At 38.0% G+C, this 18,153-nt stretch overlaps 1 protein-coding gene across 5 annotated transcripts; it reads right to left on the bottom strand.

Moving 5' to 3' along the window:
* Positions 1 to 22: 22 nt before the first annotated feature.
* On the bottom strand, positions 23 to 17,823 carry LOC128013265 (golgin subfamily A member 3). Of its 5 annotated transcripts, none has more exons than XM_052596121.1 (25): positions 17,718 to 17,816; positions 16,603 to 16,653; positions 16,052 to 16,341; positions 14,603 to 14,869; positions 13,461 to 13,573; positions 12,502 to 13,199; positions 12,269 to 12,380; positions 11,803 to 12,109; positions 11,060 to 11,262; positions 10,287 to 10,424; positions 9,060 to 9,221; positions 8,479 to 8,847; positions 8,304 to 8,381; positions 7,597 to 7,860; positions 6,983 to 7,077; positions 6,494 to 6,710; positions 6,167 to 6,310; positions 5,417 to 5,614; positions 5,155 to 5,271; positions 4,894 to 5,033; positions 4,505 to 4,637; positions 3,095 to 3,217; positions 2,839 to 3,003; positions 2,596 to 2,750; positions 23 to 2,139 (listed from the first exon to the last, which is right to left on the bottom strand). In XM_052596121.1, exons 3-25 carry the CDS (start codon positions 16,191 to 16,193, stop codon positions 1,968 to 1,970), a joined length of 4,512 nt encoding a protein of 1,503 aa, XP_052452081.1. In that variant the 5' UTR covers positions 16,194 to 16,341; positions 16,603 to 16,653; positions 17,718 to 17,816; the 3' UTR covers positions 23 to 1,967. The 5 variants fall into 5 exon arrangements, with proteins under 5 accessions (XP_052452081.1, XP_052452091.1, XP_052452073.1 ...); XM_052596131.1 differs by having other exon boundaries at positions 14,726 to 14,869; XM_052596113.1 differs by lacking the exon at positions 16,603 to 16,653 and having other exon boundaries at positions 17,718 to 17,813.
* Positions 17,824 to 18,153: the final 330 nt, after the last annotated feature.

Genomic DNA, 18,153 nt, shown 5'->3' with positions numbered 1-18,153 from the left:
AAGAACATGACAAAAGATAAGATCATTTTACAGAATTATTTATATTTTACACTCAATATGGTACATCCCATAAAAATGCTGAGTTAAACTTTTTTTTTCTTATTTATAAACACAGAACAGAAACTCGTGCTTTTCATCAGTACAGTAATTAACAGTATATTTTTTTAGTTAATTAAAAACCGTTCCCTTCCTTCCACTGAATATGTGTTAATCCTTTGACAGTAAGTGTACATGTTAGTGCGTAAAGCTTCATTTCCCATTATGTCTTAATCATTTATAGCAGTCTAAAGGTTTTTACCGTACATGGAGATCAATGTCTTTATCTCAGAACACATTTAAAACAGTTCAAGCCAATTACATGGGTAAGTCCAGCTCCACAGACACAACCGACAAATGGAGTTTGTGAAATGAAGACATCAGGGGAAAGACAGAAGTATTACACCCAATTAAAATACATTATGCAAAAAATATTTGCACACATTTTTGATAATTAAGGCTGTAATGACAAATTATCCATAAGAATTTCAGGAAGTGAAAATGTTTTTTTTAAATAAGTGAACATAGTATTGGGCAAAAAACTGGCAAAATCTTCCCATCAAAAAGTAACATTTTACATCTGTCCATACCTGAAAGTCAGTAAGCGTGCTTTATCAATTGTGCAATAGAGTCGACACATTTCATATATATTATAAATATAAGTACAACACACTCAACAGCGCTTTCGAAAGCACATTCAACCAATTTTACACTATTTCCCAAGATCTCTCAACAACAACAACAAAATTCATTCAAGCTATACATTTTTAGCAGTATTTAAAGGTTTCCTTATTGGATTCATTTTAAGGCGCAGCCCTAAAGAAAACAAGTCAAATTCGGACTTTTGGTATGAGATCTCACATTTGCAAACCATAGAAACAAACCAGATACAAGCTGATATTGAATGATCTGATCTATAATATATTACCCTGTACAAAAGGGCCAATACTTTCTCCCAGTCTTACACTTATATTCCTGGGGCTTCAGGTCCTGAGTTTCAATCAGAATGAGGCCGTAGTGCTAAGGATAATATTGTAAGTGCATCATCAAGGTCGCATTATTGTACCCACAAAGAATGTGTTACGAAACAGTGGATCTAAACTCTGAGACTTATGGGTAAAGCCGAACACAGTGTGCATGTAGACAGGAAGTTATCAGCATCGCTTTAGACTTGATTTGAGGCCTGGAAAAACTAAGAATGTTCTGTTTATGGCGGAGGGGGGGGACAAAAAGAGTTGAGAGAAAATGCTTGATTGATATAAGGGCCTTGTATTGTTTAGTTGATTATATTTGCATTATATTGCAGGGAACAGCTCAAGATCAGGCATCTGTCCAGTGATGGAATGAGATCAGCTCATTCACAGGCACAGAGGAATGGAAGAACAGTTCAGCTGCTGAATTCTCCATGCAGGAAGTGAGAACTACCACCAGACGGATATGTAGAATATACATCTGACCAATTAGATCAATATATCACTAGTTACTATAACACTGGAGTCTGGCGCCCTGGATGTTTGTGGGTTCTTTTCACTTCTGCAGGACTAAGCAGCCTAGCAGTAGCCCTCTCAAACCTCTTTCTGCACCTCATATGAGATGAGAAAGAAAACTAAATCAAAGCTGAACGACGACTGTGGGCGACTACTATGAAATTGCAAGCGAGATAACAGATCATATCAGAAAGAGAGAGCAGCTCTATTCACTAAACTAAAAATAAATAGTGATCACAACACAAACAAACACCAAAATGACCCTCTTAAAATAAAGCTGTGGTATGAAGAAACACTTTGTTTCACCCGAACAATCTTGGTTGGAAAGAGATAAAGCCAAATATTGGCAGTCGATAAGAAATAAACAAAAGAACCTTAAAAGTGCCCTTAAAGATAAAACTGAACTCTCTCCTCAGATAATGTCTTGAAAGGATTCGTTGTGGATTAGGAGGACTGCATCTCTTCCTGTATCTTATCATTCTCTTCTTTATTTGGTAAATCGTTGCTGCTGTTGTCATGAAGCCTCAGTTTTTGGAGCTCCTCCTCTGCACTGGCCAGCGACTTCACTGTGACCGTGTGCTCCTCCATCTGCTTCTGAAGGCTGTCCATCTCCTGCCTACGAGAAATGTCCATCAGATGAGTGAGAAAGGAGACACCCACAAGGAAAACGCCATCTGTTATGTGGCTGTGGTAGCTTTTATATGAGGATTTTATATGAAATTTATTTATATGAAAAGGGAGGTTTTTTGTAATTAGACTTTGGGTTCAAATTATTACTTTTTTCCTCATTCACTTTATATGTCTGGTACAAATATGTGTCATTTTGTCAGGAAAACAATGAATGATTTCATTTATTTTTAATTGTCTAATCAGAAAGAAAGGAATTGAAATGTTGCAGCTTGAAAATGAATACTGGAAGCCACTTTATCAGCCAAAACTACATAGAAGATATCCAATAATTGCATGATTTCAGTTCGATAACGTTTTTGTTTTTTTCTTATAGTGGGACAGTGTGCCCACTCTCCTCTAGTTTTCACATAGAAAGGTATGGTAAGGTCTGCAAAAGTCTTACTTTAACTGTTTCAGACAGTTGTGGAGGTTATTGAGAGGTTCTTTATTGACGGATGTTGAGGGTTTCAACAGTTCGTCCAAAAGTGAAGCAGGAACAGGGCAGTCTGGGATTTTTACTGGCGTTACAGGGGTGGATTCCCCCTTTAAATCCATCCGCTGGTGTGGGGACAGAAATATGGATAGAAAATAATTTAATCACACAAATGTACATGTTGTCTATATTTGAAATGAGCATTAGTCTTACCTTTCTGAGCCTGCTGTTTTTGAGGTCCAGTTTGAGCTGGTTGTTCTGCTGGAGAACAGTCTTCATGCTACTCCTCAGCTCTCCCACTTTAGCCTGCAGCATGAATTTATCCTTCCGTGTGCCATTGAGCTCTTCCTGCACCACCTCCAGCTCCACCTTTATCCTCTACACACCATATCAAACAAAAACAACCCTCAGAATTCAGAAGAAAACAACCATAATACGTGTTCTGACTGAACAAGGTAGCGTATCCGACCTGTAGAGTGTCCTGCAGGATGTCCATCTCTCTCTGATGACACTGTTCCACCATCTCCAGCTGCTGTTTCTGTGTCTCGATCTCCCGCTGCCTCTGCTCCACCTCCCACTTCAGATCCTCCACCTGCAGGGAGACAGGAACACAGCATATATGATAAATAGTAATTCCGAATGGGAATGGGTCACAGTTCTCAATACGGATATCAAAATTCTTCAATATAGCATTCGAAGCCATCAATAAAACTAACTTGTGGTAGGTCTGTTATGTAGACCGACAAAAAATTTTATCTTTAAGGGTTTAACTGTAATGTACTATAGTGTTCCTGTGGCTCAGTGGTAGAGCATTGCAATGCAAAAGGTTGTGGGTTCGATTCCGAGGGAACACATTAGGTAAAAAAAAGTTAGCCTGAATGCACTGTAGGTCGCTTTGGATAAAAGCATCTGCTAAATGCATACTTTTGTTTTTGTTTTTTTTAACAGCATGTCTCTTGGGCAATATCTTTAAAAGGGTCATATAATGCTACATGCACTTTTACAAGTTGTTTGAACTGAAATGTGTGTTGGCAGTGTGTGTACACAACCACCCTATAATGATAATAATCCACCCAGTGTTTTTTTTTTTTTTTTTTGTAAACTCCTTAAATGTTTTCTCCTTTCTCAGATCGAGCCATCTGACTGTGTGGCACCCTGAAAAAAATCATATCAACTTGTGGAAAATAGGCATTATATGACCGCTTTAAAGAGATACCTTTGTACCTTATATACCCCTAAAAGTTGCATATTGCTACTTCAGAACAGTAACATGTACCCTATCTAACTTGTATAAAGTTGTGCAATGATATAATTTACATTGTGACGATATAAACAATAATAGACATGAGATTTGCTACATCGTATATACTACTTTATGTGAATAATGCTGGATATAACATACATCCAACTTTAAATATATGACCGGGCCAGTTCCGTGATTAACAGTAAATCGCCATCAACTGCTTTTAAATGGAGCGGCATTTAACAGACAGAGTTGTAGATCACTGACAAGCTACGCAATAGCCCGTTCATTATCTAAGATGAATTGCCTTCGATAAAAGCAGGTGATGGCGATTTACAGCTAATCACAGAAACAGATTTACTGACTAGATGCCCATGATCGTATTGTTCGATATATCGCCCAGCCCTACACCGGGCAATAATATAGTTTAAATTATGCAATGATGAATGGGATTTTGGGGGGGGGGGGTCCAACTTTTGCACTTAATTTGCTGACATTAACTTACATCCAGGATCTGAATCCTTGCAATCAAAAAATGTAAGGCATAACAAGCATACAGGTATATTGCGAGTGCAGAAGGTTACAAACAGTGAGGTAGTTGACTTTGCTTTGCTTTGCAACCGAGACGCATTGTACCTCTTGGTTAGTAAGGGGCTGTTTGCTGAGCTCATCATCAAGCTGTTTCTGAAGGATCTGGAGTTGAGTGTGAGCATCAGCTAATTGCTCCTGGAAATGAGAAACTTCTTCAGAGTGCTTCTCATCTTGAGCCCTGTCAAAGAAAGAAAAGAATCTCACAAAACACACCAACAAAATCAGAAAAGTCACAAACATCTGCTCATCATCATAAATGACAGAAGCACTGATCTCTGATGTTGCTTTTTTAGTTACCCTTGTTAGCTCACAATCATCAGTTCATTACTTTAGAATAATTGGACCTCGTAAAGATCTCTTGAAGTGTGACTACGTCTGTATTATGAGCCTCAGAGGCAGCTGTGATCCTAGAACTCAAGAAAACAAAGACTTACTCCAGTGTTTTAGCCTCTTTCTGCAGGGTTTTGATAAGCTCCTCCTTGGCCAGCAGATCTTTCTTGATCTCGCTGAGTTCCAACATGGCTGCTCTGTAATGTCTGCGGTTATGGGCTGCCTCCAGCTTGGCCTCCGCCACCTGAACAAAGCGTACAAACACACAGGTCACATACATGCACGTAAAGAAACAAACCAAAGGCTTTAGAGACTTTATTAAGGGTAACTGGAAATGTCATGCAGCTGTTAAACCACATATTAACCTGCTCAGTCAGATCCTTGACTTTTATTTTCTCTTTCTCCAGAGCAGCCTGTAGCGTCTGCACCAACTGTCTCTTCTGCTGGTCCTCTTCTTCTTTACGCTTTAACACTGCTTGAACCTGATGTGAAAGATTACTGAGATGTTAAAAACAAAGGGAAAAAAATAAAACAACTTTTGTAAATAAAAAAAAAAAAAAAAGATATTGATTAAAAGACTGTTTTTTTAAAACAACAAAAAGGTCATTATAATCTGTAGCATCACACCTGTAAGTTGAGTTGGACAAGATCTGCTTCTCTCTTCGCCAGTGCAGCCTCTAAGATATTGGCATGTTCCCGCAATGCACTGTGGGATTTCCCAAGCCCTGAGAGCTTCCCTTTCTCATGCTCTAGTTCAAGTGCAAGCTTCTTATTAGCATCCTCCAGGCGACAAATTCCCTTTTTAAAATTTCTTGACTCTTGAAGCTGTGCACAAAAAAAAAAAAAAAAGTTTTAGATTTTTTAATTTTGAAACCATTCATTCAACAAATTACTAAATACAAGAGAAAAATGCACAACATTTTAAACAAAACTATCAGTGAAATGAAAAGAAAATGAAAAGAAATGAACAAATCAGTAATTGAGTTTATTCAATTATTTGAATCAGAGTTCATTACATTTACAGATTAAATGGGGGGAAATGTGCATGCTATCATTCAAAAGTCTGAGATCATTCAATTTAGTAAAGACTTTTAAACTGCTGAAGAAAATTTGATTAAAAATAAATGCTGTTCTTTTTTTACTTTCTATTATATCTAAATATATATATATATATATATATATATATACACACACAATAGTTGTTTAAAATTGTAATAACATTTCACAATATTAAAATTTTTACTGTTTTGATCAAATAAATGCAGACTAGTTGAGCATACAGAATCCAAACTGTTTTTCTGACCATGTAAACATGTTTATTAAAGAATCATACAGGTTTCTATTTGATTTGCCGTTAAGAAACAAGTTTTCTCTTACCTCATCTTCCAGTTCGAACACTTTCTCCTGATAGTCCTCTAGTTCAGTGCTAGTCAGGGTAATGACCTCCTGTAGCTCTTTCTCCAGCATGGCTTTACTCTGGCTCACTGCCTTCAGCTGTCCCTGCAGGGCTTCCACCTTGCTCTGAAGCAATAACAACAAATAAACGTCAGTTCATTATTGTAAAAGAAGATAAACTATAGTTTCGCACAGCACCACTGTGAGTTATATGAGAATTATAATCATTTTGTTTCAAATGTTTTCAGGATTTATGCATCTCTTTTTAACTTTTAGTATCTATGTTGTAGACCATCAGTACCAGTTTACCTGAAGTTCTTGGCTATTTCCACCCTCTGAAACCTGAGCTCTGAGTTTGTCAATTTCGGCTTCAGCTGTCTCTTTGGCGGCGAGGGCTTCCTGTAACCTCCGGCTCAGAATACCAACTGCATTCTCATAGGCCTTATGCTTGGCCTTCACCTCTTTCTGTGCACTGGTCAAATCTGTGCCCATACGCTTCATCCTCACCTTCTGCTCTGAGATAGCCCTGGAAGAAAGAGCAGGAAAGAGCAGGCACATAATTGTGCATAACTTCACCATTAGATGTTCCTTTAAAACCTCATTTTTTATTTGTTCAATACGCAAGTTGAAACAGGAAAAATACACCCCAATTTCTCATCATTTAATTTTGAGGTGCAAGATCACACGCAAACATGAACTATTGTCTACGTGTCACACCATATTCGTGATGTCAAAGACTGAGCAGCGATCACTATGGAAACCCGTATGGCAGGAGAGGCGGTGTGATTTGTGACTCACTTTCTGGCTTCATTTTGCATTTGTTCGATCCTCTTTTTCAGATTTTCATTTTCTTCGGTCACTGCCGCCAGCTGGTTCTGGTCAAACTGAAGGGACTAAAGCAACAACGTGGAGTGTGTCAAAATATGCTAAACACTTTTGTACAAAAGGTTTTGAATAATAGTTTTTTTGTTGTTCTTTTGGTTTCTTATGATCTTCAAGTACCATGTATTTGATCAAAAATATAGTAAAAACAGTAATATTGTGAAATATTATTAAAAAATAAAATAACTTCTCTATTGTCATATATTTGAAAATCTAATTTATTTCTGTGATGGTAAAGCTGAATTTTTAGCATAATTAGTCCTGTCTTCACATGATCTTTCAGAAATCATTCTAATATGCTGATGTGGTGCTCAAACTTTCCAGTTCCAAAAAAAGTTTCAGGATTCTTTAATGAATTGAAATTTCAAAAGCATTTATTTGAAATTGAAGTGTTTTTGTAACATCAGAACTGTCTTTACAGTCACTTTTGATCAATTTAATGCATACTTGCTGAATTAAAGTATTAATTTGTTTAAGAGGTGGCAAAAGAGTCTATCCTTGAAGATCTTTGTAATGCGGTCAGCGTGTACCTGCAGTTGAGAGTCAAGTTGGTCTCTCTCTGTTTGTACGGATTGTAAATGGGCTTCCAGACTGTTCATTTGCTGCTGCACTCTCTCCACTTCCTTCTGCAGGCGAGTCTGTTCCTGGTCTGAGCTCTTCTTTTCTCCCTCCATTTTCAACAGCTCCTGCTTCAGGTCCTTCACCTCAGACACCAGACGCTTTTTAGAAGCCTTCAACTCAGAGATCAACTGATCTTTGGAGCTGGCATCTCTCCTGTAAGCTTCAACCATCACCTGCAAGAAAGAGTAGAGCAGATCAAGGACACATCTACCGATTTCCAGTTGGCAAATTTGTTGATTCAATAGCATTAGATGTATTTTTTTGGGGGGTAGAAACTTGTCAACTATTTTTTCCAGCAACAAATAAGTAAAAAAAAAAAATGTATGCCTTACTGAAATTGAAGTGTTTTACAAATTGATAAAACTCATGTTTAGGACCAAATGGAATTTCCTATGTTAAGGAAAACATGTCATGGACTATATTATTGACATTTACGTATTTAACAGACCCTTTATTCTAATCAACTTACAGTGCATTCAGGATATTTTTTTTTCTTTATCAGTATGCATGTTCCCTGGGAATTGAACCCACAACCTTCTGCACTACTAAAGCAATGCTCTACCACTGAGCCACAGGAACTCAGGAACATATCAATTGATAATGACAAAACGTGTACCTTTTGCTGCATGAACTGATCCTTCAGTTTCTGTGCTTGTTTTTTGAGGGTGCCATTCTCTTGCTGGAGAGCTTCAATCTTGTGGAAAGAAAGGAAAAATTTCAATCTGAACTAATTCTAAAGTTCTTGATACAAAAAAAAAAAAAATCGCATCACTAATATTCAACCCTCTCACCTGGGTTGCTTTAACCTGTAGTTCCTGCTTAAGCTGGTCAAGAGTGTCTGATGCCACCAGCACTTCCTCTCCTAGCCTTTCCGCTCCTTCATCCAGTTCGCTCTTATCGGCTCGCGCTGCCTGCAGAGCAACTTCCAGGACTATTTTCTCATTTTGGAGATACTGCAGGGTCTCCTCTTTAGCTGTGGCGTCAGTTTGAAGCTCCTCCAGCTGAGTCTGGAGCTCCTGGTATCGTGCCTCCAGCTGATTAAGGGCCTGTTCTTTGGTTTGGAGGGTCTCCTGAGTGCTGGTGAGCTGCTTCATCAGCTCTAGGTGCTCACGCTGAAGCAATTCCAGCTGGGCGTCTTTTTGGGAGAGAATGAGTTTGACCTGGAAGGAGACGAATTAGTCATTTGAGTCATTATTATGGGATGCTTATATCCAAAATCCAACATATTACAAAAACCTGGGATTAAGAGTGTTGTTCAAGAGCACAATGGTGATGGGTTTTTAATTACCAGATCAGATACTGAATACTAGAATACACCACAAAAGACAATATGGTAGTGTGTGCTCACACATGCTGGTGAGCATTCAGATACCTGTTCTAGCTCTCTCTCCAGTGTTGTGGCTGTGTTGGCGAGTTTGAGAAGATGCTCTCGCTCCTCTTCAAACTCTTCCAGTTTGTGCTGAAGATCTTCGTCCACCATTGACTTTGCCTCCTGGATCTGATGTATGGCCGCTTCTTGAGTCAACATGTCCGTCTGGATAACAATCAGTAAATTATTATTATTATTATCATTATGTATACTTAGATTTAACCTTGATTCAATTTATTCCTTAAAAGAAATTCTTAAAGCACACTAAACTGAAAATTTATTTTTAGTCAGTTTAATGTAATGAAAAAAATTTATAATATACATACAGTCTTAGGCCACGAGTATTTTCACCAACAAATGGTTTCAAGTCAGTTACTTCCATATTTTGCTTTAGTGTGTCAGCACAAAATATCAGTTTACATTTCTTTTGCCATTCGTTTTAATAATAGAGTGAGATTTTTGTTTGCACAAGGAGTCTGAGAGCAGCAGGTGCATCACACAGAAATCTGATCTCACCATCATCCAGTCCGTCTGGAATAACATGAAGAAACAGGACAGACTAAATGAAGAAGAACTGTGGCATTGTCTCCAAGACACTTCAAGAAATCTTCCTGCAAAGTAACCTGAAAAACAATGCGCAAGTGCACCTAGGACAAAAGCTGATTTAAATGCAAAGGTTGGTCAAACCAAATGTTAATTTGATTTAGTACATAGAAGTTAATTGATAAAAAAAATCTATATATGACTATTTTTTAAACCTTCCTCACTTTACAGCATTTTTGCACTAGAGCTTAAAACTGTTCACAGTACTGTAGCTTTGTAGGTTTCTTGAAGTGTCTTGGAGGCATTGCCACAGTTCATCTGGATTTAGTCTGTCTCAGTTTACTCTGTTTCTTCATGTTATTCCAGACAGACTGGATGATGGTGAGATCAGATCTCTGTGTGGAGCACTGGCTGTTTTCAGACACCTTGTGCAAACAAAAATCTCACTGGATTAATATAATTAATGACAAAGGAAATGTTAGGAATGTAATCTAATATTTCCTACTGACACACCACAGCAAAATATAGAAATAACTGACTTAAAACCATTACATATATATATATGTGTGTGTGTGTGATATAATAACAAAATGACAGGTCTGCTTTCAGGGAAATATATGATACTAAATATGCCAGCAATAAAAGAGAATATGTCAGTTTGACAGAAAGAGTTTTAGTGCTCCAGACCTCTATACTCTGTAGCTGCACAGCAATCCGTTCCTTCTCTTTTATAGATTGATGTTTCGTCTCTGTGAGTTTGTGAGATAGAGTAACATTCTCCATCTTTAGATTTTCCAACACTCCGATCTGAGTCATCTGACCAGCCTGAAAGGAAAAATACAAAAAAAAAAACATACACACTACAGATGGCCATTTTGCTTATGAATCTTTCTGATAAACATCTTTTCTGAAAACATACACTATCATTCAAAGGTTGGGGGTCAATAAGATTGTGAAAGAAATTGCTGCTTTTATTCAGATGGATGCATTAAATTAATGACAAATTATATAAATATTATTTACAATACATACATTTTTAATGTTGCATTTATAAAGATTTCTATTCTAAAACTGCTCCCACAAAAATAATAATTAGAAAGATTTCTGAAGGATCATGGTACACTGAAGACTGGAGTAATGATGCTGAAAATTCAGCTTTGATCACAGAAATAAATAACATTTTAAAATGTATTAAATTTAGAAAAAATATACTGATATTAATATTAATCATCTAAATATATATTTGATCAAATAAATGCAGCCTTGGTGAGCATAAGAAACTTCTTTAATTAAACAATCTTACCAACCCCAAACTGGGTATGGTAGTTTATATTTATTATGGGTAACAACATTACCTTCTGGAGCTCACAACTTGACAATCGTGAGCCATTATTCAAGATTCCAGATTTTTATTCGTCACATACACGATTATATAGAGAATGGTGTGTACACATTTATACCTGCATGTTTGCCATCTCTCCCTGCAGTCGCACTCGTGCCTCCTGTGCCAGAGTCAGCTGCTGCTGGTACCAGAGGCGCAGCTGCTGCAGGGAGTCCACTTCTGCCTGCGACGTCTTCAGTCTACTCTGCAGAGCGTTCCTCTCGCTCTGGACCCTCTGAAGCTGTGCCTGTAGGCCCCCCATCTGCTGCCGTAATTCAGAGACTAAGTGGAAGAATGACAAACAGGAGAAAGTTATGTAAACGTTTTAATATATTATTATAAATAAGCATATCATTAATATAATTATCTATAGTTTTACTCAAGATTACTCTTGAGCATGTACTCAAAGTCAAGTGGGCACAGAAATGATTTTTTTTTACTAATATATTTCAAATACCGTATTTTTCGGACTATAAGTCGCACCTGAGTATAAGTCGCATTTATTTAGAGCCAAGAACCAGAGAAAACATTACCGTCTACAGCCGCAACAGGGCGCTCTATGCTGCTCAGTGTAGACTACAGGAGCATAGAGCAGCATAGCGTGCCCTCTGGGGGCTGTAGACGGTAATGTGTTCTCTTGGTTCATGTCAAATTAATTTTGATAAATAAGTCGCACCTGACTATAGGTCGCAGGACCAGCCAAACTATGCAAAAAAAGTCTGACTTATAGTCCGGAAAATACGGTAGTTAGTAAGACTGACATTTTGAGTATCCCAACTGATCAGGCTCAACCCTGATGTGTACATCTACCACTGTCTTTACCTGTGTTGTCCTTGGTATTCAGGCTCTGCTGCATCTCCTCCACTTTGACCATGAGCCTCTGGTACTGCTCTTCAGCCAGCTGCAGGTCACTGCCCAGCGAGGCCAGGTTGGCGTTTTTCCCTTCCAGATTGCTCTGGAGTTCCACCATGGCCTTCTCCAGTGCAGAGCAGTTGGAGCGTAATGTAGTGACCTCAGAGGTGAGGGTGCTCTGCTTCTCGTGACTGGCCTGGGTCTGCTCTACCTGGCCCTGCAACTGAGCAGCTACTGTAGCCAGCTGGGCCTGAAGCTCTGTCTTTTCTTTCAGAGCCTGGAAATGCAGGAAGGTTTTACAAAAATCAATGTGCATCCACATTTTAAAAGACATATGTATAACAATGGATGAATGAATGGATGAATGAATATTATACATATATAAGACAGTTTAAAAGTTAATGTACAAATTCTTGGGACTCTACTAATACCTCACCTGACTGGCCTCGGAGGAAAGAGACTCTAGTTGTCCTTCTAACCTCATTTTCTCTTTCAGCACTTGCAGCATCTCATCATGAGTCCCCATCACAGAACTCCCATACGACACACTGCAAATGCATAATTCAATGGTTATCATGAGGCTTTGATGGGCTGGTTTAAAGACAGATGATGACGTCTTAAAAGAATATTTTGAGAATGGACTAACTGGAGAAAACTGTATACTTATACCTGCTGGAGAAGCTGTCCCTGCGACTGCGAGGCTCCACACTGCCCTCTCTTTCCTCTTCCATGTGTCTCTCTTCAGTGGCTGTCTGCAAGACTTCATGCAGTGATGGAAAGTGTCCCATGGCTTCTGGAGCAATCTCTCTCCCTTCGACAGTATATGGAGCCTTTGGCCGGTTCACTATTGCAGCTAACATATTATATGTCCCTGGAGTAGACACACTACTATAGGATGAGCTATCGCTGTCATTACCATCAGCTTTGAAACCTGATTCGCTACCATCAACCTCTGAGATGTTGCCTCTGATTAGCCGAGATGATTCCAAATGGGTGTTGGTCTCAGAACTGATGCTCATTTCCGAAACTGTGGAGACTGAGCTGATGGTGGAATGCAGAGAGCTAAACGACGTGTCGCCAGATGATGAAACTACCCCACCAGACGTATCTGCACTTTGAGCATCAGATTCAGAAGTTCTGTAGTCGGCGAGAGAGTGGATCTTGTTGGAGCGAGATGATTTGGACTTCTCCTTGTTGGAAGGGATTCCAAGGCTGCCCAGTTTGGGACCACGGGGAACACTGGTACGCAGGAAAGAGTATTCCTTAGTCATAGCGACAGTATTGGCACGTGGGAGACCCTCGGGATGGAGCATGAGCTCTGGGTCCAAAGTGCTAAAAGCGCGGCTCTTAGGAGTGGAACGCCTGGTCTGAATGGGACAAAGAAATGAGGATTAAACATGCAAAACAAGAAACAGTATGCAACACAGGACAGAGTTCATCTATGTCTAAAATTAAGTCCATCAAGTCCACCAATAGGAACATTTAATAAAATAAATAAATAAATAATAATAATAATCCAAAATTATTTGCTCAGTAAATGATGCCAATTTTCAGTTTTTGGCCAACTATCCATTAAATTCAATATCAGTAATTTGACAGAAACTGACAGTTCTGGTTTGCTTACTCACTCTCTCTGTGTGCCGCTGTACTCTGTATTGTTTGAGCTGTTCCTCTAGACGCCGACGAGCTTCCTGACGGATCTTTTCTTCATTTTCCATCTCCACAGATGGCTCTTTCGATGCTACAAGAAAGACACGGTCAATAAAACACAAAAACCCCTGCTACATAAATAAAGTGAAAAGTTTAGATATTCTCAACCAAGCAGTATTGGATTGAATGCATCAGGTTATTGATTATACAAAAAAAAAAAGACAGCTCATCAATCCTGAAACATGCTTGGTTGACAATGTCTTTTTTTAGGGATAGGAACAACTGACAACTGGTTCCAAGAACTGAATGGATCTGTAACAAAATGGTATACAATTAATTGCACTGAATTAAATTATTCATAGTTTCATTGCAATTAGTTTTATTTAACAGGTCTATGTAAATGCAAATTTTAGATATTTTTTGGTGGAACAGACTGATACAATTTTTTTTTTTTTATGCATGCATGCTTTGAAAATCTGAAATTAATTATAATCAGAATGCTAAGGGTTAACTGTAAAAGTGGAAATGCAACCAGAATCTTTAAAATGTCTTTTGATTCCCATCCCTAGTCTTTAAAAAGTGAAGCATCATGCTGGTCCTGGTACAGCAAACACCATGTGAGCTCTGCATCCCATAATAAGCCATTCCAGCTGCCTTAGTCAGAAAAAGAGAAAAGTGCCCTTGAGCTTCTATGTCAGTTAGTTCTTATTAGTTCAGCCATATTTCACCTCCAAGCCAAATTGTCTTAACAAGATGCATGTAGTCTTGCCAGTATTCATGTTGTTCCCAGAAAAGCTTAACTTTTCCTGAATCACCAACCAGCACACCAACACCCCAGGATTGCTAACACAGAATTGTCATAAACGTACGAAATCAAAGCACTCACAATCACAGGAGAGACTAAATAGCCTTTTATTAATTCATTAGGGGACAAAATGCAATGAAGAGATTCCCACTAAAATCTCTGAGCAAGCCAAAACGGAGGAGCAGGCAAAAACAGGGTACACCAAACAGAGAGGGTTAGCCTAAATCAGCCTCAAAAGATAAACTGGGGGAATTACAACACAACAGGAAGGGAAGGGGATGTTTCGAGGGGTGTTATCCAGTATCGTATGCTTACACAATTCAGTCTCCTGCATAGGAATACTTAGTCTGAGCGATTGCAATGCGTCACCCTTGTGAACAGAGCCCTCTGCAAGAGCTGCCTCAGACTTCTCTAGGCTGTCAGGGAAAGAGGCCAAACCTGGATCCAGCTCTGCGCTCAGAGGGGAATCGGCAAGGCGGCTGCCCGGGGAAGGAGTAGCCAGAGGTGGGGTGCTGCTTCCGTGAGTTTCCTGACCCTCCACCACGGCCTCTCCGTTTGGCAACAGATCTGCTCTGACATGACCTGAAACAAAGAGAAGGGATTCAGCAAAGAGCTTTATACTTAAAGGTGCACTAAGGTTTTGTTTGTGTTTTGCAAGCCAGTACAATATATCAATCAGCATGGATGAAATAGCATGTTAATTTAAACGTACCTCACCTGTTATGTGTACAGTGTATATGGACCATATGAAATCACTTAAATGCAAGTAAATCAAGTAAAATGCAATCAAATAAAATGAATTTATAAAAAAAAGAAAAAAAAATATTCATGTGTTCCCAAAGAGAGCACTTTTTTATATATTTTTTTCTTTTTGGTAAGCATCACTCAATGCTAAAGCAATTTGGTAACAAACATTAAGCAATACATTTGAGACAGTATTTATTAATCTTTCTTGAAATTAGTCTTTAAAAATAAATACAACTATTCACTGTTAGTTCATGTTAGCTCAAGACCAATACTATCACATTTAACTTTTGCTAACAAATTTAAACTTATTGCAAATTAATACAAATAATTCTGTAGGAAACAGTCACATTTATAGGCATATTTGTCATCCGTAATTCATTATTTCACAGAGAGAAGTGTCCATCAACAAATAGTCCACTATTAAGTTGGGGCATCTTTTCAGATCATTCAAGTGTACATAATTTTTTGCATATTTGTCAAAAGCAATATTCTTTTATTTATAGGTAAAACGTTACTTTGTGCACTTTTAAAGTACTAAGCCAAATTAGCCTGCTGCTGATATCTAGGTCAAGAGGTTATGACTGGTGCTTTTTGATCATCACGCATAAACTTTAAACGTAATTGGTGATCTGAAAGTTATCTTTTGCTAAATTTTCTCCGAACGAGTCAAACGGCCTTATCAAGCTACAGTGACAATTTAGGAAACTGATACTGAAAGCACAGGGACGTTTGTGGATATATCTGGAAAAAAAAAACACGTCTTTATAAGGTAACAAATGGCACTGGAAGAAGTGGGAAGAAAAAACTTCTCAAAGCCAAGTGACGCAGTAAACAGCAAATGTTCACTCTGAAATCTTGCCAGGTTTTGAATGAACACAACAAACAACTTTCAAGCAAAAGCTTAACAGTGAATCCGTGTATAAATCAGAAAGTACAAATGAACAGGCTCAATGCTGATCAAATCAACCATTTAATTGCAACATCATCCATCAAATTTCATCTCAAGAGAACACTTACCATTAGGGATTTTCTCCATTACTAGTGATCTCTCCATCTTCAGGGATTCAACAGCACTGCTGTCTGGATCTTTGCCGTGTTTTGCGTCCGGATGCTGAGGGTTGGCCTCAAACGAGGCTGTTTCCTTATTTCCATTTTCCATATTTCTTGCAATTCAGATGCTGCTCTAGCATCCATGAACATAAGCTGGGTCTCACCAATGCAATTCACCTTTACTTCATGCTCTGTAAACTTCGGCTAAGACTGCAGGCTGGCCTGGACGGTACAGACAGCTTCAGTCCTCTGTGATCCTGAAGAATGGAAACATTATTTTAAGTCATCCTACTATGAGAAGAGTTCAAGATTTATTGCTCAAATAAAGCAAAATCAGCAAAATATATTAATTACTATCATTTAGTCACGATGCTGATGGTTCTAACTCATCTAATGGTACACTAATTACAGGGATATTTTTCCCTGAAGCAATGTATATTTAAATGTTTTGATCAAGGACACAATGCTGACACACTTATGTCAGTTATTGCACGTGGCACTAGCTGTTTAATTCTTACTTTGTCTTTTGTTTCTATGAAGTTCCCTTCACAAAACCACAAATGTCTCTCCTGCAAAGATAAAAAGAAGAACCTTTGTTTTTGAGAGTTGACATAGGATCTAAGCCACACCACCCCATTTTGGCAACAAGGGAAAAAGCAATTCACCAACTTTAAAACTTTTAACTTAATGGTTCAAATGGAAGAGGTTTAAATAAAAGTCCACTGATTCTATGTTTTATGTCATATATTTTAGTCAACACAGTTATCCATCAACACTTTAAGATGTCAGCACTTAGGTTTTCAGTCTTAATATTAATCAAATTAAATATATTCTGAACTAGAAATCCACTTTAAAATAATTCTGTAGTCTCCACTCATTCACTGAAGTGAATGCTTTATTTGGTCATTTTGAAATAAGTAACAGGTGATGATGATTCTTACTGAGCAACAGGATGGGGAGGAAAATGGAAGAAGTAGGATATTGAACAATTATTTCTTGTAAAAATCAGTACTGTAGTTTATTTTGTTCTAGTATTTAGAAATCAGCCAGCTTTTATAGCTTAGTGTCATGATAGTCTAGTAACTGACAAGACATATTGTTCTATTTTTATAGCATAATGTAAGACAACAGTGTGTTGGATGAAGAGTGACCATCAACAAGAGTCTAACTATAGACTAACACGGTTTAAGAAACTTATCAACTTACAACTGGCCTGCAACCGAAGATGACATGACTGTAAAATCAACACAAATATACTCATTTTTAAAATCACATATGGACGGATCAGGCTGTCAACGCCGTTGTAATTTACTGTCACTTTCAGGAAAGGGACAGTATCTCTGGCTTTAAAGTAATGATTTGAAAATGAATGCACCGCCACAAAAATAAATAACAATATTAATAAAAATGGCAAAAAGTCACAGGAGATACAGTGTCAATGTGACTTTATTATTATAAATATCTGATCTCATTAGCATCAGCCTAACATCGCACGCACGATATCTAAAAACCTTAAGCAACTGACGCATGACACTTACACACGACCGTTCTTCTGCAAAGCAATGTACACGTGAAATGGTGTTTAATTTGTGTGGAGATTAGAAGAAAGTATAAAACGTATTTAAGCACCAACCTCAGACGTGCTCCTGCCTACACTACGTGGCTGTTTTGGTTCCGTCCTAGAAACAGATCCGACTCGCAACGGTTTTCTCGACATTAAAGGTTCCGCATTGAGTTGCTGCATAATAATTAAAGCGAAAACATTTATAGATTTTAGAACCCACTATAATAATTTGTATATCCACCTTATTTCACAGTAATCAGTTGATAACAACCCATATTTATTAGTTTCGTTAAATACCAAAATTTTTAACTTATCAATTGTGGGTTTACTTATCTAAAGTGCATATACATTTTTTCTGCAATAAGCCGTTTTTTTTCATATCAAAGTATTTTAACGTATTGGATTCCACTATCAAATGAAAGAGAGCTGTTTCATAGTCTCCATATAATATGCTATTAACCAAACAGAAAATTAATGTTTGTCCCATTAGGCTTGTAAATGGAAG

Source organism: Carassius gibelio, chromosome A5 (genome assembly GCF_023724105.1).
Source record: "Carassius gibelio isolate Cgi1373 ecotype wild population from Czech Republic chromosome A5, carGib1.2-hapl.c, whole genome shotgun sequence".
Taxonomy (NCBI): domain Eukaryota; kingdom Metazoa; phylum Chordata; class Actinopteri; order Cypriniformes; family Cyprinidae; genus Carassius; species Carassius gibelio.
Note: the sequence above shows the minus strand (reverse complement) of the source record. Positions and strands in the feature narration are given on the sequence as shown.

Coding starts and splice junctions, on each gene's coding strand:
- LOC128013265 (XM_052596121.1), bottom strand. CDS start 16,193: ATGGAAAATGGAAATAAGGAAACAGCCTCGTTTGAGGCCAACCCTCAG. Junction 8,382..8,478: donor TACAGGTTAAAGCAACCCAG/GTGAGAGGGTTG, acceptor TCTTTCCACAAG/ATTGAAGCTCTCCAGCAAGA. Junction 4,638..4,893: donor AAAGAGGCTAAAACACTGGA/GTAAGTCTTTGT, acceptor TTTCTTTGACAG/GGCTCAAGATGAGAAGCACT.